Raw genomic sequence first — 24,621 nt, forward strand, 5'->3', positions numbered from 1 at the left:
AAAGATTAAATATTACTACAACTACAATAGTAGGACATATGTGAAACAGCCCATATCTGGAGACCACCTATGGGCTTCCTTTGTCCACACTAAAATCCAACAACTCTTGATCTTGATAAAATTTAGAGGCTTACAACTGTATTCAGTTGAGGTTGTATGGTAAGTATGTCTACCTTCTATTTTCATTTATGGTATTCACACTGAGCTTGGTCTTTAAGAATGGTGTAATTAAAACAAAACAAAACAAAAACCATAGCATCTTTAATTAGTATGTAACCAGACAATAGCTCAAATTTCAGTATAAACTCAGCCTCAGTGACAAGAGGGGCTTTGGCCACTTAGTCGTGGCTCTTTATAATCACAGACCCACAGCAGTGAAGTAAAAAAATTACAGCTATAAAAGACCACTCCAACTTACATATCTTAGGTAAAAATAAGGGGGTAGTTATGGATCCAAAAGGAAAAGCAAGCTCACAAACAAACCAGCTGACAATGGCAAAGTGACTACTTCTGAAAGGAATTAAAAGGCCATTTTCTCTACTTTCTCATTTGTTTCACAGATTGACTGTGAATTGACTGGGTATTGTACTGGGGGTTCTGCTCTTCCTATCTAACCTGTGAAAGAAGCTCAGTTTGCACTGAACCAGTGTGGTAAGAGAACAGTGAGAGATACAGAAGAGACCAGTGGGGCCTTGCAGGCTCAGCAGTGCCACACTGGAGTTCAAAGAGGTTTGACAGGGTAACTCAAAAGTCTTAAGATCCCTTCAACCCTTAAGTGGCTGCACATCAGGGATGTTCTGTGTTCAACAAGAGTCTGTTTGCTTAACTTATCACCAGTTAGTTCATCTTCAGCACAGAGACTGCTTTGTATGCAAGCTTTTATTTCAGACGGGATCCTCTTTGATTTTGGTGTCACTTGAGATATTTCCACAAGCAATGCTCTCGGCAGCTGTACTTACTTTAGAAACACACATGTACCTTATTAATGCGACTTGCCAAGGCAAAGGGCTTAAAAATACTTGCTAAACATTTGTTTATTTATATGAAAGATTTCAGAGTTTTGCACAGCTAGATTTAGGGACACAACAAACACCGTGAATGTGTGAAGGAAATATAAGTGATTCCAGCAGATGGCACGGTCAGAAGCAAAGGGTTTGTAAGTGCAAGAAATAGCAGAAATCCAAATCAGGAAGTCTGAATGGCTCTAAATGTAACACATCTCCAGTAAATAAAGAAGGTCATTTACATGATGTTAAGAAATACAGGGGCAGATTCTCATCTTATGTAGCCATGTTACACAAAATGGGGCTTTGGCACAGGGGTTCCTATTGGACAATATACCACACACGGTTTTAATTTCAGTTCCAGCAGAAAACTGGTATCGACAAATTTCTTTCTCTCTTTGCTTCCTACTTTATTCAATAGAAGAGGTAACAATAGCATCTGCTGCACTTGGCTGGAGCCTGGGATGAGGAAATTGTGGATGATGAGCCTCCCAGGCATATGGACACTAAAAAGCTCATGCTTCAGCCATGGCACAGCCAGGCTAGCACCCCAGTGGGAGCGGCTGATTCACAAGGCAGCCACTGTGAACCAGAGCAGGGCTGCCAAAACACCATGTCGAATAATTTTCAGTGGCCTGCAGTGGTTTCCACCATCGGCGCTCTAGGCACTCCTGTAAAGCAAGTCGAGTTTCTCTCTATCTCCTTCTGGCAGCTCTCTACAGTTTTCTGCGGCTCAAGCCTTCCTGACCACCTGGGTGCCCTGGATATTTAGGCTGCTCCCTGGCCATCCATCAACACTTTTTTCCATTAGTCACGGTCTTGAAGATCTGTGATACTGACTTGACTCTAATATGTCAAAATTACAAGAACGTCTCCTCTCATTATACAGACGCTTCCTGGTTATTTTTCTAATGCATCCAGATAATGTTAAGGGATTCTTTAATCACATTAATTTGAACAAAATTTTAAGAACTATAATACAGTGGGAAATGTTTTGGATCAGCAATGGAAGACTTGACTCCAGCAAGAGTCAACAGGAAAGTGGTCAACTTCTTTGGGCCTCGTTTTGTTTACTCATCTTTTAAATTTAAAAGAGAGAGAGAGAGAGACAGACAGACAGACAGACAGGTTTAGTTCTATAGAGATGAAGAATCCTATAATGGCTTGAGTTAATGAGAAGTGGGTTATTTTCGTTGATAGTAATGATTGATGGATAGTGTGGTTGACCTATAAGAGCATAAAATATAAGGTGCCTTATATTTTTCTCTTTCCATGCCTTCAGAACCATGAGGCCACTAGGCCAGAATGAAAAGAGGATATGGCCAGGCTGGAATCCCTTCTTCTCTGAGGATGTTGGGGTGAGGTACTCACATGCTTTGCAAGTTACAAGGTCCAGGACTCTAATAGCACAGTAGGCCATGTAGCACCTGGTCACTTTCATCACCATGCCACTGGCTGGCCCAGACGCTGTAGTTTTAAGCCACTAGGTTTTAGTTGGTATTTATAGATAACATGGCAACATTGCAATCCCTTCTCCTCCATTCTCCTCTCGGGATCTTGGGCACACATGCACATGTACTTGGCATTGAGTTTAAGCCACCAGGTCCAGGACTCAAACCACGGTTGACTATATGGGAGTCCAGTGACATAGCCATTACACCATCTGCTGGCCCCTTTTAATTTTTAAAAGCATGATTTGATGCCCCAAACTACCCCAACCCAGGGAGCAATGATATTCGAGCAATAGCTATTAAGCTTTTATCATCAGAATGGAATAGCCACATTTAATCTTGCCTAATTTTATCCAGTTCTTTTTCTTCTTCTTTTTTTAAAAATCTGCTTAGACATTTATAAAGCATAGGCCCTATAAGCACCACAGCGCACTGAGGGAAGACTTAACTGCTGACTCTTCCCTCAAGGCACTGAAATGTAGAGAATTTTTTTTTTTTTTTTAGAGAATTTTTTGAGGATATGGGAGATGTATGAAGGGAGGTGAGTTGGGAAGAGAGAAAAAGAGAGACTGCTTAAACCTCTTGTACAAAAGATGTAGAAAAACATGAACAAAACGTGTTAAAGTATCATACAAGATATTTACCTTCAGTAAAATCCTGTGATTTAAAAGTAAAGAGTATTGTCCCAGAAATACATACCCTAAAAAGCAAAGGGCAAAGGAGTCTGTAAGTTTGGAAAGGGGGTCTGATACTATGTCTCACTGTCTTTCCATACATCTAATCTTTTATCTTTGGCCTCCCCTAAATAATGAAAAAGTACAGACACTCATTCACATGCCACTTACGGGTACTCCTGGGGCTTACTGTTTGAAACTGGCAAAATGTTGGAAATCATACCAAGTGTGACTAAGAAGCAATGTGACTGATCACCTTAGTGAAAAAAAAAAAGAAACAACAACTGGAATTTATCAATACCAAAAAGAACAGCCCTTAAAAGTAGACACTTTGAGCCTGAATATTTATTGTAGGTGAAGATTTATTTGCTATGGTAGAAAAATATTTTTGGAACTCCTTTCTGGCAGTAGAATTAAGAGCCTGTGAACTGTTCTTCTGACTTCACTAATGGTGGTACATCTTTTTCCTTGAAGAGGAACATAACTTTTTTTTTTTTTTTTTTTATGCCAAGAAACATTAAGAGCCAAATATTTGCTTTAAAAGCTGGTCATCAAGGTAGGGATACCTATTTGGTGATTTTTCAAGTAATGAGACTAATTCTCTTCAAGCTTTAAAAGGTAAGTCTCATAGTCTCCAAATGTCTGCAATAAGGATGTTGTTCAAAGAAATGTCTTTAGCTGAAAGCTTTGACTTCAGCTCTAATTTGGATGCAATAGTTCTCCTACAATGAAATAATTTTTATTACGATATAGCAGTGGTTTTCAAATAGGGGTGATTTTGTCCTCCAGTGGGTATTCAGACATGTCTGAAAACATTTTTAACTGTCATAACTTGGGGGTTGTGGGGTACTACTGGCACCTGGTAGGCAAAGGCAAGGGATGCTGTTGAACAACCTACCACATGCAGGGAAGTTATTAGAACAAATGTTATCATGACCTAAAACATCAAGCGGGCTAAAGTTAAGAAATCTTGCCTCATAGAAACAATTCATTCTGGTAAGTAATTTGTCTATGTGTGTGCAATGATGTAATTATTACAATACTGATGTACTGTTAAAGTGTTAAACATTCCAGCTATTGCCTGTCTTCTAGGGTGGTATATCCACTTATACATATTTTGGATTATTTTACATGACAAGTTATATAGAACTCAAGCTCACATTTCAAAATATGATGGTATTCTTTTTGTTTTATATTAATAGAGCCAATTAGAATAATCATCTATTTTATGTTTGTTGAAAACATAAATATTGGTAATTGTAAACATGTATTAACTTATTTTTATGTGGCAAGTACCTGGCTAATTAATCACTTTTTTTCATATCATCTTATTTTTTATAAACAATACAATGAAATTAATACTACTGTTATTCCTACTTTATTTATCAGAAATTGAAGTTTGGAAAGATTAAATTAGGTGGCTAATGATCACAAATGTGGTAAATGGTATGGCTGAGATGCCATTAACTCCCGGACATTAATTGTAAGTGTATAGGCTTCACCAACATGCATTGTTGACTCCAAAAGAGAGCTCTCTCTATAAGAAGCCATTTATCATTGCTGTGGACTGAGGACAACTAGTTATTTGTATAATATAAATTGGGCAAAACAAAAGTGTATGTTATATGCAGAGAGGAAAGGGTCATGAATCAGAAAATGTAAATGTTCACTTAGACTCTACTTCCTAGTTGGGTGTATGGTCTTTAGCATATCACTTAATTTCTGAATCTTAATTTCCTTTTCTGTAAAGAGCAAATCAAATAAATGATGGGACATGCTCTATGAATCGTCATGTCCTTATACAAAAGTGAGTTGGCTGTTCTTGGGCATGGGATAAGAATGGGAAGGTGATAGTTTCTCAGTAGCCCTTGAAGAGACCTTATTGATGTATGACTTTGAAGTTCCATAATTTCTTATAATATTGGCCTCATCTCTTTTCTATTGCCTTTGTGTCTATAATGCTTCCTTTCAAACTCATTCTCCATTTTATCAGGCAATCAAAGTGCTGCTCTCAATACTCCAAAAGCCTACTCCATTTCACGTTTTACACTTTTCACCTGATAAAGCCATTTTTGCAATTCCTTTTAATGCTTTCTTCTGGTTCAATTACATTTGAACTATTTCAGTAGGGGTAAGACATTTTCTTATGATAGGAATTTGTTATCAAAATACTGAAGACCGGAGGGCCGGAAGTGTCTAGTGGTAACATGGCACTCCACAAAGCTGACCCACAAGGGAAGGTTTGAGATCCACTTTTGGAAAGTTCCCTGAGCATGCCTGGCACATGCGTTGTATTGGTCTGGGGCTGAAATTGGGAGTGGATCACAAGGTAAAGACCCTAATAGGACTGCTGTTTCTTTGTCCCTCTCTCTCTCTCTCCCTCTCTTTAAATATCTGATAGAAGAAAGAAATTTTAACAAGTATCATAAAAAGAAATGGACAACCTACTCTTTTGTTTTATATCACTATGTTGTTTTAAGCATGTCCTGTGTATGGAGAATTGCTGGTATATAAGAACAGAAGCTGGCACAATAGGTTCCAAATGATATATTTATTACTCCTCACCTTAAAATGTTTCCAAAAATAAGGATATAATTTTGTATATTCTACCCATCTTCTTACCCACAGATGTTATTTCTAATAATCAAGTCTTTTATGTATTGAAGGCTAGCATCTCCTACTACTTAATTTATACACAAAAATGAATCCCAGGTTTAAGAAAAATATGGGTCTGTGGTTCACACTTGTCATCATCTCAGAGCTAGCACATGCTTTGACAAAACTTGCGGTCTTTGATCTGTAGAAACATTTGAATGGAACGTTGGGAGGAATAAGAGAGGGAATTTAGAATGAATGGTTAAAAATGCATTAACAATTTTTCACAGCAGTCTTGGCTTCTTTGGATCACAAGGGCTTTTTTTAATGTTCATATGCAATGATTTCTAAACTCTTTGCCTTTGAAAAGGCTATTTTCTTCAATACTGGGTTGGTCTTAGTAATAAATGCTTATACTATGAATATGACTGATACATTTTCTTCGTTGTATTCCTATACTACTTCAAAAAGTATTATGAAGATGGAACATTGGGAATCTTTTCATGTCTTGCTGGTATCGGATTTTATTGGGCTGCCCTTAGCAGCCCACTGATGCTTCTAGGATATTACTGATCTATGTCCAACCCAAAGTTCCTATTCCTTCCTGTTTTGAAGACTGGTTTGATTCTAGGATGTGAAAAAGTTTAGTGATCTTCATGAGGGCTATTTCATTCTCCTTAGGGTTGCTTCCTTTAAAAGATAGATTCAGGGGTTTTGATCTATCTCCCTTTTTATATTTATGTGTAAATGAAAACATTTCTCCTGTGAAGAGAAAGTAGTCCCGTGGTCTTGAAAGGAGTTAATGTGACTCAAGAATTAGTATCAAGACTCAAGGTTTTATAACAGATAGGAAAAGTTATACTTTAATCCCTTTTCATTTATTCTTAACAAGAAGCAAATTCTTAGAGCAATCAATTGTCTTAGCCCTTTGGGAACAGAAATATAGAATTAATAGAATATGTAAGAAATATGTGACTTGTTAGAATGCAAGTCACCATTTCTTCTGTATGATAACATAATAGGGCTCAAAAGGGAGAAAAAAGAATAAAACTTCTTTATTTTCTAAAAGGAAGTGTGCAGGAATATGTGAAAATATAAATTATTGAATTTTAAGAATGTCTAATAAATAGCTTGAAAGATCTTCCTTAGTTTCTTTCTAAGTCAAAGTGTATAAATAAAATAAAAAAAAATGCATTTCTCTATTCATGTACTGCATAGAATCTGTAAAAAAAAAATAATGGCAAATATCTGACAAACTTATACTCAACAAAGTGTAAGCAACTAGGCGGTCTATGCAACAAGGAGAGTTCGACTAGGATACAGAAATCAGGGCCTAAATTTATGAGAGTATGACCTTGAGTGAATCGCCTATAACTTCTTTTTGCTTAATGCTCTTTGTAAGTAAAAGGTATTGTTTTGTGGGTTAAATGTGTATATGTTAAATGCTTAGTCATTTTGGAAAATGGTAATGACTCAGACCTTGGTAGCTATTATGATTATTTTTGTTAAAAATTAGAAAGGGGTAGAAGAGACACATACACTAGTAAATGCAGTTGTGAAAGAGAGGTTAGAAGATGACAACGTGGTACAGAGTCAGAAAAGCAGGCGTGCTCTTTCTGAGCTGGTCATCAGGGAAGGCTTGAGAGTGAAATGGTCTCCAAGTGGGCAGCAGAACGGAAAGCTTTCAACCAACAAGTGAACTAGCATCTGGACAATTTACTTAGTCTAGAGTCCATGGAATGGCTTTCCACTATGAAGAGCATGAGCTCAGGAAAGTAAATTGAACTTTCTTGGCCTCTGTTTTTTCTTCTGTAAAATAGAAAAACAAGGTTCCTACCTATAAAGATGATAGAAAGAAAAAATAATAATACCTGGAAAGCACTGTTCTATGGAAAAGTAAGTCTCTGGTTGATATGAAAGATTATTTGATATTGAATAAGAGTTCTATCATTCTTAATTAATATAATGAATTTAAAAACCCAGGGAGCTGTGTCTATATTTGATCAAGGAACGAATGGCATCTGAAAAAGGACATAAAAGGCTGAGTAATAGAAAAAGTGACTCAGTAGTTGGTGTAAGTAAGGCAAAAACCATTTAAAATAAGCTCTCATAAAGAAATATCCCAACATTAAGAGAAAAATACACAGTCTTTATTGTTAAAGAATAAAACTAATCTATCCTTGAAACTATCTTCTGTCAAAATTACTAAAACACCACACAGAATTCAACTAAAAACTAACTTGAATAAGCAAGTACTGAGCACCTACCATTGTAGAGGAACTACAGGACAAACACAGAGGTATAGCCCATGCCTTCTAAGATTTCAAGGCTCATATCATCTGCACACATCCACCTAAAAATGTTAAATGTGAACCTATTTTATGAGAATTCAGAAAGTAGTGTTTAATTCTTCCTATGGGAAGAGGAATATGAAAAGCTCTCTAGAACTAAAAAGCACATGTCTGGTGATGAAGTGATTCCATAAATAGATAAATGGAGATGTGAGTAAAACAACAGATTTGGGGGGAGGGGAGGAGGATTTGGAGAACTATCAAAATAATGTATTCCAGTTTAAAGGAATTCACACCCAAAGACTGAAACCATCTGAAGCCAGTTTGCAACCCTGGCAATACAAATAGGAAGTTCTATTTAGGTTAGATTATCAATAGCGTTGGTTGAATACCATCAGGTAGAAAAGGCAAATGGTAGTTATGTTAAACCAGGCAATTACTGTTTGCTGAGAGCCACAGATGAAGGTACTCCAAATGGGTAGCTAGGGGAGGTGGATGAAATGTAAATAGTGAGGTATGAAGGGAGAGAGCAGTGTAGATTACAAAGGACCATGAACTTACATGAAGGTCAAACTTTATCTTGATGGCATCAAAAACACCAGAATTCATTTTCATGGATCCTTATTCACAAAGTAAGTCAATAAAATAATAACTCTTATTATTTTAAGAGTTTAAGAGTTTCTCAGGTCTTTATGAAAACAGATTATCATAGATGATTCTAAATCACAGCATGAAAATGTTCTCTTTCACTGAGAAAAATCTGATGAAATTACCAAGATTGTAAATATTTTTTAAGTCCATTTAATTAATTACTTAGAGATTTACTTAAAAAAATGAATGGTTTGGGCCATATAGATGGTATTTAAGTTCATGTTGGATTTTCTGCCATAGAGTTCTAAATAAAAATGAAGCTTTTTAAACTTACTCAATAATGAATAATTTCTAATAATTTAACATTATTGCAACATTTCTCTATATACTATGTACTGATATTTCTTTACATTTTTCTAACATTTTATTCCTATAAATAGTGTTACATCATTTTACACGCAGAGGAACAGAGACAGACAATTTGCCCAAGGACATACAGCCAGTATGTACACTAGGTGGTTTACCCAGACAGCCCCTCTCTCCGGAGTCTGCACTTTCACTTTCACTGTTGAGATTACGCACTGTATGAACGACTGATGGCTAGTGATGGTCTTCCCTTCCTCTCCAAGTGAGCTTAACAGCTTTTCTTTGGGGAATATGGTAGACCCTATCCTTCTCTATTACCTTCCAAGGTCTTGTTTTTACTTACATGATATATTCCCATAACTCTTTAGTTAACTATCTCCCTTATTTAATACTAGCACATTTATTATTAAACACTACCATTGAGGAACATTAATTTTCTTCTGCCCTCATTTTATCCCTCCCTTGCCCGTTTTTGTTTTTTTTTCTTAAATTTTTTCCAGAGGGTGCATGCACTTACTGGAAAGAGACAGAGACAGTGAGAGGGAAAGTGAGAAACCATCCCCCATGGGGGTGGCCATGCCTTGATCATTTTTCTTCCATTCTCCTCTTGGGATTTTGGGCATGCCTGTACACACACCCAGAGTGATCTTCAAGCCACTGGATCTAGGACTTGAACTGTGCTTGGGCAAGTGGGAGTTCAGTATCTTAACCACCACGTCACCTGCTGGCTCCCCTCATCTCCATTTGGACTATTACCAGACTTCTCTTAAAACCTCCTCCATTCTAACATGTGCTGTCTGGCAGAAGGACTGGATTTACTTTGAATATGTCACTACTTCTTCATTATAAAAAAAATTAAAAAAAAAAAAAAAGAATCCATCCTAAGAGAAATCACAACATGAAATATAGTATTTACATTCCAGAGTGTTTTTTTGTGTTTATCTGTAACCTGATTCCAGCTGAGATCAGGATCCTTTGGTGACTTGGACTACTGTGGCTTTTTTTCTAAGTTCCTTCCTGCTTAGAAATGGTTTCTAAAGTACCATTTCTGTGATGCTACAAGAGTCATCGAATCTAGGATGACTTTAATCTGCCACTCTTTCACAAACAATTATGCTCTTAACTTTTAACATGCTATGGTTAAGTGGTTTAGATACTGGCAATGTTGTAGTGGCCTTTCCTAAAAGAAGAGGCCAAGATTTCTTACGAGATATATAAAACTGCTTGGATGAACACGGATTATTCCACAGGGCTTAGTTTAAGCTGTATCTTTTCCTGATTGTTTTGAAGCTGCTAACAAATTTCTCCCACCAATATAACTATTCTTCTGTTGTTAGTTTCAATACATGCTTTCTCCAGAGCCTCAGGCTCAGCACTTCCAAATGTCATCAGCTATTAGCTCTGCACGTTCATCTTTGTTTCCTTATTTCTCCTGAGTAGCCTGGATCTCTTAGTTCCAAGTTGCTTAAACTCACATAGGTGTATGTGTGTGTGTGTGTTAAGTATTTTTCAACTATCTATCTTACTTTTTGTACTTGCTTGAATACTTATTTTTTTTGATGCCTCATAGTGCCTGCACCTTGTTTATGATCTATAGAATGAGAACTGCATTTTCAAAATTAATCTAGCATGCCTGTATCTATCTTCCTATCCACCTACCAATTAGTTTTCCAGGGCCTCCACTTTAAATTGCAGAAAAGAGAAACACTTTTTTTTTTTTTAAAGGTTTTTGCCATAGGGTGTGTGTGCTTGCTGGAGAGAGAGAGGGGGAAAGAGAGAGAGAGACAGTGAGAGGGAAAGTAAGATATCATCTTTCAGGGGGGATAGGCGATACTACAATCACTTTCCTCCGTTCTCCTTCTGGGATTTTGGACATGTACACACATGGGCCTGGTGTGATTTTCAAGCCACCAGGTCAGGGACTTGAGCCTAGGTTGACCATGAAGGAGTCCAACACCATAGTCACCATACTACCTGCTGGCCTGAGAAACACATTATAAGAGAGGAAAGATGCTTTAAAATTACATGCAAATGCTCTAATGCTGTTTTTTTTTTTCTATATTACCAAGTTAGGTTTTCCTAATTTTTGTTTTTATTTTGTATATATAATCATGTCTATGTGTGAGTATGTGTGTACACTGTATTTTTGCCATTAGGCATATGAGGCAATGGTTTTTCTGTGAGCCCAAATTTCCTGTTTCTCTCCTTTGATTAAGAGCCATCTGAAAACTCTTTTTTTTTTGAGAGGTTTTTGCTATAAAGTGCATGTACTCGCCTGAAAGACAAAGAGAAACAGAGAGACAAAAAGCAAGAAATCACTGCCCAATCCCTTCTCCTCCATTCTCCTTTCGGGATCTTGGCCACGCATGCACATATGCCCGGAGTGAGTTTAAGCCACTGGGTCTGGGACTCAAACCATGGTTGACTACATGGAAGTTCAGCAACATAACCATTACACTAACTGCTGGTCCCAAGCCATCTGAAAACTCTTCATGTGTTGTGTGAGTGATCATTGTAAGTGAGTTCAGTTCTTGCCTGGTAGGAGAGCCATATTACCAGGTACACTGGCTCTTTGAGGGCTGTAAAGGTGTACATGTAACAGATTACATAAACGAGTCATACTAACATCTGATATGAAACCCACAGGCAAGAAAACCAGAAATCTGCTTTCATAATGCAAAAGCATTTGCTCAAATCAATAAAAATAATTTCTACTGTTTTATAATCATGCAGAAAACTAAAATTGAGTAGCCAGTCCTCATATGCCTCTCTACTGAATGGGGGGTGGAATGGAGTGGTGTGTGTCGAAAACTAGATAACAAAGCATGAGGTGGATTACCCTACTTTCTAAGCTATCATTACTTGTAACAAACATCATAGTATCTCTTTTCACCTTCTCTCAACTCTATGTACTGTTGCTATGAACACCAAACAAGATAAAGCATGGGGAAGTGCTTCAGAATTTGTAAATACTCCATATAAATTATGGGAATATTATTATTAGCTTTTAATCAAGGAAAATATTTGCTGTAAACAAGAGGCATCATCTTATATGAAATGTGCCAGGTCACTGTTTAAAAATTACCACCATAACACGGATTGGCCAGGTAAATTACATTCCTTTTATCCAGACATATCCATTGTCTCCATCTTTTTGCAACAATAGCCCATCCACTTTTGAGAGTCTATTCTATTACACTGTAGTACAGTATGGGGTGTGAAAAAGAGTCATATTATTAAGTCATGATAGAAATGGTTATGATAGATATTTGTCGTTTTTTATATACTTTAATTTTACTTGCCTGTACAATAAGCTATATTTTTCATATTCAAAGTGCTCAGGGTATAAAGAATTATTATACTGTTACGTGAGCTATACATTTATATAGTAATTAACAGAATCTGACCAGATAACTTGAAGAGTCAGTTAGTAATGATTCTTGAGAGGAACTCAAGCAAATAGAAACAATTTCATATTAAATAATGTACAAACATTTATCAGGTCATCAGGAAAGTCATGACATATTTTTCTAAGCAAAAGTGTGTCATGACTTTCCCAATGGCCCACTATATATACAGTAGAATCTGGGTGATAATGAGAGGATTTTGATCAGAATTAAGTAAGAAATATTTATTATAAATTTTAAGAGAAATACAACATCATTATCTCTGGGTACATAAAATATCTTCAAATTTGAGGCCTCTATATATTTTATTAATTAAATTTTAAGAACAATCACATTAGTGAATTTATTATATGTGATTTTATATTACTAATGCACAGAAGGTATCTATATTTAAGAAATAAGACAGCTTTAATGACTACAATATGATTTGATTCAGCTTTTTTACCCCAATAAACTGTTAATAAGTTGTATCACTCCAGTCTACAGATTTTATCAATTCATATAAATACTTTCTAAGGATATTTTTCCACATAGGAGAAGAAACTTGACCTTCATTACAAAGTTAATTCTTTCTTCCTTTCTGTTGTATATATTTATGACCATGTACACATTTATTTTTATGGTGACTACTTATTTATTTTTTCCCCTAAAGCGAAAATAGCAATGGACCATAGTTGCTGGCTATCTTCAGAGAGAATATGTATCTATATACTACCTTTTCAACTGATGTTAATATAGGCCTTATTAGACCAAAAGACCCGTATCATTTATGCAGGTGTATATCCATCTCAGAATATCAATGAGATGCAGAGAAGATCCAATAAGGAACCATTTAATTTTCCATTTACTGCAAGTAAAACCAGTGCTGTCAGTAGTCCTTACCTGCAATGCACAACCATCGGACCTGCATCAGGAGGGTTACAGGTTTTGACTCTCCGTAAGAAAGCTAGGAAAGGTGTAGGGTGTTCCGGAACACCGTGATCAGGCCAGGCGGTGAACTGGAATTGTCTGACTTCTCTCTTCTCACTTGAGCCATTCTGAGAAGTGAAAACACTGGATGAAAATTTGTTTTCTTAGCCTCAGGTGGTGCTGATGAATAACGTGGAAGAGTAATACTAAAGTGTGTATCTCAATTCCTACTTCCTACCCTATATCCATTGGGAAGACATGTTCTTTGGAAATATAAACCCCAAGCTATTCGTAAATGACAAATACTTGCTCAGGAAGATAAAATTCTTAGGTGAGAAGCATTCCATTTTTCAGGTTTAACTATCAGGAGTGCTCTTGTTATATTTTACAGCCAGAACTAGTTCTTCTTCATCTATTCTTCATTTGCTGAAACTTTCGTTCAGAGTAAGAGTTTCATATTTACTGATAAATCGCCAGACAAGGAGAAAAATTGCTGAGCGATAATGGAAGAATTATTTCATTCTTCACTGTTGCCAGTGGGAACAAGATTTAAGTAAAGCCTTAAGAGATTTGGTTTCTCAAAAGCAGCTTTCTTTAAATAATGGAGAGGGGAAAGGAAGGGGGGTAGATAAAAAGCAAACCTTGTAAAGTGCAAATGTTCGAACACAGTATGTGGCCAGCTCTACAGTATCAAGCAGTGTCACTTGGACCAGTCCGTGGGTTTCCGTGCCTCTGCTGGGCCAATACTGGTCACACTTCACCTATAAGAAACAAGTGACACATTCAGGGCAGATGCTCATCAATTTCACCATTAGCTTTAAGTTGCTCTGGAAGGAAAACAGCTTTTCTGCATTTCATTTTGTGCTGGTTTTCTGGCATGCATTCTTGTTATCCCAATATATGTAAATTACTGCTCTGATGCCAATATAAACCACATTTTTCAAATTGGTAAGGAATACTAAGCAGTAACAGATTCAATTTTCCTGGAGAAAAAAATAAGTCACAGATTGCCGCTGGGAAAAATAAGAAGAGGTATTTGAAACTTCAGAGTACATGAAAAGAAAAGAAAACACGTATTTGCTCTGGGATTGATGTTATGAATCCCGTCATGAGGATGACACTTAGCCATCCCAACTACAATGTGAGACGTGTTTATGCATCAAGATTCAAAAGGCACAGATCTTGAGCCATCACAATTTCCAAATATTGGAAATGCTGCAAGTTGCCTAAAGAAGCAAAATATTTATCAAAGAATAATAAACAGTGGCCAACAGGTGGTGTGATGGTTAAGGCACTGGATTCCCACATGCTCAACTGTGGTTCAAGTCTTGGACCTGGTGGCTTGCTTTCTCTCTCTCTGTCTGTCCGGTTAATGCAACCCTGTAGCAGGTTGAAAGAAAACAATAATGATAATGGGAACCAGCAGTTAGCGTAATGGCTATGTCGCTGGACTCCCACGTAGTTGACCGCGGTTCGCGTCCCGGACCTGGTGGCTTAAAACTCACACCGGTCGCGTGTGCGTGTGTGCCTAAGATCCCAAGAGGAGAATGGAGGAGAAGGGATTGCGGCGTGACCATCCCCCCTGGGGGGTGATTTCTCGCTTTCTGTCTCTATGTCTCTGTCTGTCTGGCAAGTGCACACGCCCTACTGTGAAAATCTCTCCCCCCTCCCCCCCAAAAAAAAGAAAAAAAGAAAACAATAATAAGTAAAAATAAATAATTATTTAGAAAAAATATAATAAACAACATGAACATATATATTTTTCTTTAATGTAAGATGAATGGTACTAGTATTGAAAACAAATTAAACCTGTGTTGTCTATGGGAAAAAGCGCTGTTCCTACTGTCTCAGAGGGTCATACATGAGCATGCAAAGTTTAAATGATTTCAAATTCATTCATTTGAGATGGATAATCTACAATTTCTACATGGAATGGAGAAAAAAAGCACATTAAAAAAATCTTCAACCCAATTTGTTTAACATGCAACAAAGAATAATTTTAAATCATACAAAGCCTCAAATTTACAGAAAGTGTCTGTTGGGCATTAAAAAGCAAAGTGAAAAAAATGACAAACATGGCACTATATTTTCTAGGAAGGCCACAGATCAGAATATATATACCCTTTCAATCTCAGATTAAAAGAAAAATGGGAGTAATTTTAAACTAAAACCCACGGAAATGTATTTCTCTAGGTAAAGAAAGCTTTCTCTAGGTAAAAAAGTACTACTGCATGTTAGGAAGTATGCCTTCTACTTGAAAAAAAAAAACAAAACAGAGTCACGATGTTAGAATTTAAACAAAGGCAATAAGCATTATTTCCATAGACACTAGAATTTTTTGGTCCAGTGAATAGAATTATTAGCTAATTATTTGCTTTTGTGTATAATATAAATATTAGTAGCATTCTATGAATATTGTAATTTTCTATTTCACAGCAACAGCATCTGCTCCTCTGAGGAGTCAGGCTCTTTCCATGTACATACTGGACCTTTTATAAAGGGAGAAGTTTTATCCTCAACACAATTTTCTACACAAGAAAAGCACTTTACTGTGCAGTAAGCTAGAAACTGAATCCACAAGGTTTGATTCCTATGCCTTTGTTGCACCTGTGAGACCATGCAGACATCACTTTTTGGACAACAAATAGTTCACAATGAGATTGAAAATTTGTAACTCTAGGATTAAAAAAAATACTTTGCATGTTTCCTAGTACACAGAATATTCCTCTATAATTTTTACATTCTTATCAGATGTGGAAGTAGAGCAACTCAAAAAGATAACAATAGAAAGGAAAAATAATGAGAATATTGATTATTTAATGACCTGGGTTGGGCACCTATACCTTCTCTGACCATCTGCTAAAACCTAGGTCATATCTGACATTAGACTACCGCCAGAATAAAAGAAACACTACTTAAGCAGCCATGAGTCAGATGGAAAAAAATCATGAAAATTAGGCCGAACGCACTGTCTTAATTCATGTTTTAAACCATGGAATAGATGTTAGGTTGAGGTACCGCTGCAGAGGACAAAAGTAACTTTGGCGTTGTCATAATGTAACATTTGGGAGACTGCCAGCAACGAGTTAAGTTGAAGAATCAAGAGAGAAACTCAAAGTCATTACTTAACAGTTTCAGCTATACCACAATCTTCAAATCCAAATCGACTGGTCAAATGTCACAAGGACAAACAACACTAAGATGTGCACACAAAAAAGCATGTTAGTACAACAAAATAATCTATATGGTAATTTCAATGCAATACACCAAATGTAATATAATTATGTTTCAAAGCTGTTAGCTTTGAAACTGATATTTTTGGTAAGTAAGACAAAGGAGACAAAAGAAAGGACTGAATTTCCTTTAGGAAACTTTTGGGAAAATCACTCCACTATTTAATAACTGTACAAACCAGCTCTATTCCTAAAACTAAATCTACACTAATTATTCACACACTTCAGCATTAAGTTTGAAACAGCAGCTATTATTGGCTTAGACTCTGACCCCCTTTATGAAAGAAAATACTACAAATTATTACTACAATGGTAAATGCTGTGAAAATATTTAGCTAAAAGAGGGAAATAATGCAAATAATATGCTTTAATCTTACTCTTAATCAAAAAAAAAAAAGATGTTTTAAAATGCTTCAAATTCAATTCCAAAAATCGGAACCTTTTTTCTCTTTTTTAGCAAATATATTTAAACACTGCCACTTTTTCTTAGCATATATTTCTAAAAGGGAGCTTATGAAAAATAAATACAATAACGTTTGTTCACATGTACACATACTGTCTCAGGGGTGGGATTAAAAGCTTTCCTTGTGTTTATCGGAATAGCAGCAGTAATACAGTCTTTCCTTGGCTGCTGGTAAACACCTCAGCATATCCTTTCTAGACCTCATTCTCTGAGTAGCTTACACAGGTTTCATTTGATTTTGGAAGGCTAAACGTAATAACCTAGATTTACTGACAGATTATTATTTTAAGTCTTTCATTTATTTATAGCCATACACTAAACAATTTCTAATTTCAAGATTAGAGACTATGTATAAAGTATGGTGAGGAAACAAGAAGACACAGAACAATAGAAATCATTTTTTTCTAATTAGCTAATGCAAATGAACTAGCTCTATTTTCTTTTCTTGAAATGTTTTACGTTGGCAACAGCCCTTCCTCCACCTCCCCCCAACCCTGCCCTGAGAGTAAACTCTCATAACGAATTTCTAGAGTTAACATTTGTTAGGCTTCACACATGAAACTGAGAGATGAGAAAAGAAGGTGGTTCCTTGAGTATAGATGCACTAGAAAGCAGAATATAAATACCGACTTTTGCCTTTTGCCACTGGATTTTGAAGTGTCTACAAGTGGTCTTTGGACTAGTTCCTGGAAGGTCAGCTTGACCCTCACTGGATGACCAGAAGCTGCTTCTCTACTTTTAGGATTTGCAGCCTCACTGCCACATATGTAAAAGGGGGACAAGGCCTCTGGCATTTCAGGACTACGTAAGGAGTGAAATGATAACACCTAAAACACTTAATCCACTACCTGGCACCAACAGGCATTCAATGATACTGATTATCAGGTTGCACCAGATTGTTGTTGTTATAAACGAAATCATTCTAAACTAGAAAAAAGAAGCAGCCATTAATCTCAGCAGATGTAAATTTTAGAACTTTCTAGGTAGACCACAAGGTGTTAGTAGCTATGGGATCACAAAGGTGAAATGAGACACAGTTCCTGCCTCAACCCATTAAACTATGAATAAGCATAGAGGTGTCTTTAGACCTCCTGGTTTTTCAAATAGGTAGTTGCAAGATTCCAGTCAACTCCCTGCATCTACCTGTACTCCACTCTGCTCTGAGAAGAGAATATGTAATGCAGACTTGAAGTGGCAGAGGGGACCGAGTTGTTATCCAGTCTGTGGGTTAGAAACATCCCAGTAGCTTCACATGGGCCTCAACTGAATGAGACAGTTCAGACTTATGGCTACATTTGGGAAGACATTTCTTTCTTTTTGTTATCACAAACTTACCACCTTTAGGTGTAACTTCCATATTTCTATAATTATGTAAAGAACAGGTTGACCGTTGGTAACATTATGTTATAGAATCAATGTACTTTACCTTTTTATGACAAATCATCAAAAGCCAAGTCAAGGTAAAGAGGAAACACACCTACATGTATTTAAAAGAAAACCTTGTCTTTGGAAATATCTTGTCAGGTTTGATGCGGGAGGTCTGCTGCCTGTGGTTTGGAAAAAGTTCTTGTTTTAGGCCTTTTCTATTCCCATAGGCCTATCTTGGAAGTGCTTGGCATGCTAGAGGCACGCCACAGGTGGTAGCTAACTTTATAATTAATTATAATGTCACCTAGGTTGGCTTTTTTTTTTTAATTGCCTAAAACTTTCTGAAAACAAGATCTCCTCATTTCTGTTTAATAAAGATTTATGAGCATGGCAGCATAGCAAAGTGTCAAAACTCAACTGCAACAAACCAGTACCTTTAGAGGTTCTAGCATCATGGATAAAAAATGCATTTGCCATGTGATTCTTGTAAATGTCTGCCTAGGGCCAGAGTATTGAGCCTAAGTAGGGCTCAGAATAGACAATACGTAAAGGACCTAAACTTGCTAAAAGGGGCTGTGAATCATTCCTTATCTAGTAGTTTGAGCACAGTGGTTGTTCAAGCCTCCAGATTCTGCTGAAGGAGTGGATAGCAAGTATACTAACATTAGACAACACAACTCAGAGTTATTTTAGAGAAGAAAGAAGTACTGACTCCCATTAATCAATATCCATTTAATATGGGACACTATAAGAAGGAAAGTTTTAGGTAAATATCAGGATATATTGCAGAGGTTAGGAAAATTATATAATAATGTCACCTAGGTTGGTTTTTTTTTTTTAATTGCCTAAAACTTTCTGAAAACAAGATCTCCTCATTTCTGTTTAATAAAGATTTATGAGCATGGCAGCATAGCAAAGTGTCAAAACTCAACTGCAACAAACCAGTACCTTTAGAGGTTCTAGCATCATGGATAAAAAATGCATTTGCCATGTGATTCTTGTAAATGTCTGCCTAGGGCCAGAGTATTGAGCCTAAGTAGGGCTCAGAATAGACAATACGTAAAGGACCTAAACTTGCTAAAAGGGGCTGTGAATCATTCCTTATCTAGTAGTTTGAGCACAGTGGTTGTTCAAGCCTCCAGATTCTGCTGAAGGAGTGGATAGCAAGTATACTAACATTAGACAACACAACTCAGAGTTATTTTAGAGAAGAAAGAAGTACTGACTCCCATTAATCAATATCCATTTAATATGGGACACTATAAGAAGGAAAGTTTTAGGTAAATATCAGGATATATTGCAGAGGTTAGGAAAATTATATACTGTTTATTTCTTCAGGTCATTTTAAGTCTTCTAGCATTTTATTAATATTTGATTTTCCACAATGAGGACAGAGATCATCTCAATTATTCTATTCTCTTTTAGTAACAGTATCATTCTCCACCTTCCACTAATTTTTGGTTGTGTCTATTCCTGACTGGCAAAATCGTCTGGCTTGTGTATTTTCCCTTTTCCTCTTCCCTTTACTGACCACTATTTGGTGGAAGATCAAGGGGCAATGGAGTATTGGAAAGGAGAGTGACTTTAGAGAATCTAATCACCACTATGGTAACAGTTTTTCATATATACTATAATCAAGTTTAAAATATTATTCCCTAAATAAACCAAATTATGTCATAAAACCATTTACAGTTCATTGAACCATTTATTAATTTACAAAAAGTGATTCCCCTTTCTTTAATGTGTCTGTGTTAGAAGTTGACGGAAAGAGCTGCCCTAAACTTTACCAATGACTTTTTCCATTACTCTGATAGTCATTATGTCTCTGGATTCCAACACTTTGTAGTAACCAGAAGATGACCGTGTGTAGTGTCCTTTTGTCATAGCCAAGTAGCACTCTGATGTTAACTCTTCCCATGTGGTTTGGGTTCTCAGAATATCCACCTCAGCCCTAAGCACTCCTGAGGAGTAGTTAGGTGCCCACATAACCCTATGGCACCTCTGTCTTTGCCTTGTTCTGCTCAATGGTTTCCTTTGATCTAACAACATTTGAGTGTCATCACTTCCAAGCATTACCATTGGGTAACGTAGTGTTTCAATAAAAAGATGACATTTGTATACCAGCCAGTATCATTGCATTTTACTCTTTTTATCAAGGACTACTCTAATGAGTATGTACCAGCTGAACGTCAGCCTTGCCTGACATTGCGCTGATAGAGAACAGACAAAACCATACACTAGATGCTCAACACCAGAAAGCACCCAAATTAACTTGCTCTTCTTAAAATCTTAGCAATGACCTAATCCAGGATGAGAGTACAGACATGACTGCAGAGCATGAGCAAAGCTTTACACAGTCATGAGGAGCAAAGGTGCATTTTCTTCTCCCAAGATGGCTCTTCACTTAAGCCAGGGTGTCTCTAATTTGGCTTTCACAGGAATGTTTTGAGCCAGAATCTGTAGGTTGCCATTCTGTGTGGAGAAGGTAGGATAGAGAACAACGGCAGAAAATCCAAGAAACTCACAAAAAGCAAGAAATTGGTGGGATTCTTTCTTTTATCTGACACTGTGTTTGCTGACAAGAGAAAACCAAGAGTGTGGAACCTGCTAGATAAGGACCCAAACATTCTTTAGGTTGCCAACATGAGCATCATTCTTTCTGTTGCCAGTGTCCTATTTACATTAAGTATCTACCACTTTCAAAAACAATCCCATACATCATGCAGACTCCAAAGGCAATGTTTGTGCTGCTGTTCCTAAAGTTGCTTAAGGAAAATGCAGTTTCTGTTGCCCTAGATAGGCAGCACTTTAGGCTGCAGTTTGAGAAATTAAATGTTCACGGCCTTCGGCGCTTCCAGTTCTATTTGGAAAAGGACACAGACCTGGCATTTGGAAAGCATTTGCTCTCCATTAAACTTACCGAACCTTGACAAACCAGAGGGGCCAAGAATTAGTCTGCCACTGGCCAAGGCTGGGCTTTCCAAAACCGATAAGGACAATGAAAACAATAACACTGCCATTTATAAGCTTCAACGGGATCCTGTCAGATTTTAACCCCACAAAACTGTACAGTCTGAAAAGAATCTTAAGATTTTGTGTTACAAGAAAAGAAGAAATATTTGACCAGAATTTCCTTTCTTGTTGCTCCTTACTCAGAATTGCTTTCTTGGCCACAGAAGATAATGTGCATGTGTCTGTCTTCACCTCACCTTTGATCTCTCTGCTGGGAGTTCCTCACCAAAGTTGACATTCAAGACCAAGGACATAGGAGAAGTGAGTGGTCAGTAGGGTGTAAGAACTCTACCACCCAAGTGTCATATGACTGCTTTTCTATTTCCCTAAACTGTTAACACAGTGAGGTCAACACCACCTAGGGCCTCTGGCCTTGACAACATCCAGGCTCCATTCACTGTATAAACAACAAAATTCCGAGGAGCAGGAATTTTCCATGCTCTGGCCTAATACACAACTACAGTCATTATGCCCAAACATTTGATCTACCAGACCAACAGATGCTATCATTTGCATGATTCTCTATTTGGGAATGGAAAATGGGTTTTACAAGATTTGGAAATGAAGTGCAGAGTTCCTCACTTCCTGCCCTATACTTTCAATACCAATCACCACAGCCCACACTGGAAGATAATTCAAATCGTATCCCATTTGTCGAGTGTCAAAATTTCACCCTTCTTCCCCAAACTTTATAGCATTATGCATAGTCACAATAATAGCCCTTTGAGCGTTATCAACTGCCACTATAAAACTTGTAAAAACAATATAGGCAACCATGAATCTCAACTACTGCAGTAAATGAAGGTGGCAGGCTAAAGAGGGCAAGTGAAAGCCAGAATATCACCCAAACACTTCCTTTGTTGTTGTTTAGGTTTTTGTCATAAGTCATGTGCACCTGTTGGAAAGGAGAGAGACAGATTTAGAGAGAAGGGAAATGAGAAATCATCCCCTGGTGTGATAGCCATGCTGCAATCCCTTCTCCTCTTCATATTTTGGGCATGCACACACACGCCATGCAGGACTTTCAAGCCACTGGGGTTGAGATTCAAACTGTGGTCAGCCATGTAGGAGTCCAGCACCCCATTATGCCACCTGCTGGCCCTCATCTATCCACTATTAAGCCACCTCAGCCTCAGACACTAATCAGGGCAGCTTAAGAATTGGCCAAGCTCAAGATTTTCCCTCTGTCTTGGGTACTTCATGATGGGAGACAAAGCAGGAGAGAATGGTCAAACATTGATAGGTGGAGGGAAAAAAGTAGATAAATAACCACTAAATAATAGAGCTACCCTGGCCAGAATCACCTTGGCATAATCCCTCCTTCAAGACTCTAGTTCTTCAAGTGAAGCTGACAACCATGAGGCCTAGCTGCCCACAAATAATATCCTTGGGGTGGAAATCCAAGCGGTATGCATTTTACTTTACTACCAGCGCTTCATTTTTTCCAAATGTTTTCTTCCTCCATGTGGTTGCCCAGACCAATTCATGTGCTTATTGGCATGTTATGAAACATGGAAACAATTAGAGACCACATTCTAGGGTATGAGAATGACTCGCTACAGAATCAATGAAATACGCAGAACTTGAGAGGATCTGGCAGTAAAAATGGAAACTAGGGAATAAAACCCACTAACAGTATCACATATCACACAGCACATTCTACAAGGGCTTTAAATTGATCTGTGTCTCAGGCAGCAATTATACTTCACCATCAAAATCTCATGTTTTTAGCCTTATTTTTATTTCTGTATAAACTTTAATAGAGCTTATAGACGTATTCCAATTACACTCTTTACTTCAGGATTGATAACAGAATGTATTTACTATGTAAAGAGTCTTCTTGGTAAAGCTTAATATTCTTCCGAGGCCACAATTGAGAATGGCCACATTTAAAAATCAAAGAACTTGAAGTTTCTAAATGATCAACCTGAGTAAGCCATACTCCACATATAAGGGCTTCTTTAGCCATACAAATGCCCTCAGGTTTCTAAAAAGAGGCCAGGGAAACTTTTAACACATGCTAATGAAGCCAGTAGCCCTGCTTTAATGAGTTGTTCTATAATAACTGTGAATTTATAAGCATTAGCTGATAAACCTCAGGACTGAGTGACAGCAAACTAGGACCAGGCTACACATCTTAAAACAGGTGGTTCTAAGGGGTGAATTCCTTTACATCATAACTTAAATAAGAAAGCAAATAAATAAATAAAATGGAACCAAAAGGAAACATAACGTCAAGAACACATTATCTTTAGTGACAATCACTATAGTTACCCCATGTCTATATGGGGAAGTCTTCAAATCTTCATGGATTGCAAAATAATTTGGGACCAAAATAAACTCCAATCTTAATTCCATTTTCCGTGAATTTTGTTTAAGATCCCATGTTTTACTTATGATTCATATTGTATTGCTTCAAGGTGCGGTTGCAGTAAAAGTAGCAGAATGGTCTATTTTGGTCTATTTGAAGATTGATTAGCAAGTTCTGGAGATTGTGTGTTGGAGAAAAGAATGTGCAAAAGAATCCCATAGTCCCAGCTTCATTCTCCACTTGAACAAATGTGTGCATATGCTAAGCACACTGAGAGCAGCAGGCAGAATTACCCATGTACAATGAAGTTGTGACATAGACAAGGATTCATGTCAACCACAGAGAAACAGGAATCTGAAGCATTTCCTTTCAGAACATTGAATTATTTGGCGGGCAACTTTATAGCAAAGCAAATTTATCATGGTAAAACCTATGACCTTTTACCAAATAATAATAGTTTGGACTCACTGACCACCAGCTGATACCTACAATAACCCTTTCATCACACTATCCAGAAGGATAAATGAGGCTTGAAGGATTTAAGTAACTGGCTCACTATGCAAAAATGGATTCTGCTAGCGTGCGAGTAAGGGCTAGAGTTGGGATCTGAACCTGGGCATCTGACAGCAAAGTGTCCCCCCTTGAACCTATGTCTCATAGCTATCTTTCTCTGCTGGTGATATCTCCATGGAGTCTTGTGTAATATCAAGCTATCTTTCCTTTCTTTTCCTCTTTCTCAGCAAAGGTAGCTCACTCAAAAATGTTTGCTGCAATTGGCTTCTGAAAACTGAGAAGTCACTGAATTCCCAGGTCAGCAGCTAACAGGACCAACAATGTTCCTGAATCATAGCGCTATATATTTCAGTAACAGCTCACCACGATATATAACATTTATATTTTTTTTAGTTTAAATTCAATCCAAATTGGTGTTCAGGAATCCAGGAAT

At 37.2% G+C, this 24,621-nt stretch overlaps 1 protein-coding gene across 24 annotated transcripts in view; it reads right to left on the minus strand.

Moving 5' to 3' along the window:
• Nucleotides 1–24,621, minus strand: part of PTPRD (protein tyrosine phosphatase receptor type D) — a 457,704-nt gene that overhangs the window by 37,925 nt on the left and 395,158 nt on the right. For all 24 annotated transcript variants that reach the window (XM_006150805.1, XM_006150804.1, XM_027772789.1 and 21 more), the window contains 2 exons: nt 13,930–14,049; nt 13,262–13,416 (listed from right to left, as the gene is read on the minus strand). In XM_006150805.1, coding sequence (XP_006150867.1) covers nt 13,262–13,416; nt 13,930–14,049 — 275 coding nt within the window. The remainder of the gene's footprint in view (nt 1–13,261; nt 13,417–13,929; nt 14,050–24,621) is intronic.

This window comes from Tupaia chinensis, unplaced genomic scaffold, assembly GCF_000334495.1.
Source record: "Tupaia chinensis unplaced genomic scaffold, TupChi_1.0 Scaffold000298_1, whole genome shotgun sequence".
Taxonomy (NCBI): Eukaryota; Metazoa; Chordata; class Mammalia; order Scandentia; family Tupaiidae; genus Tupaia; species Tupaia belangeri.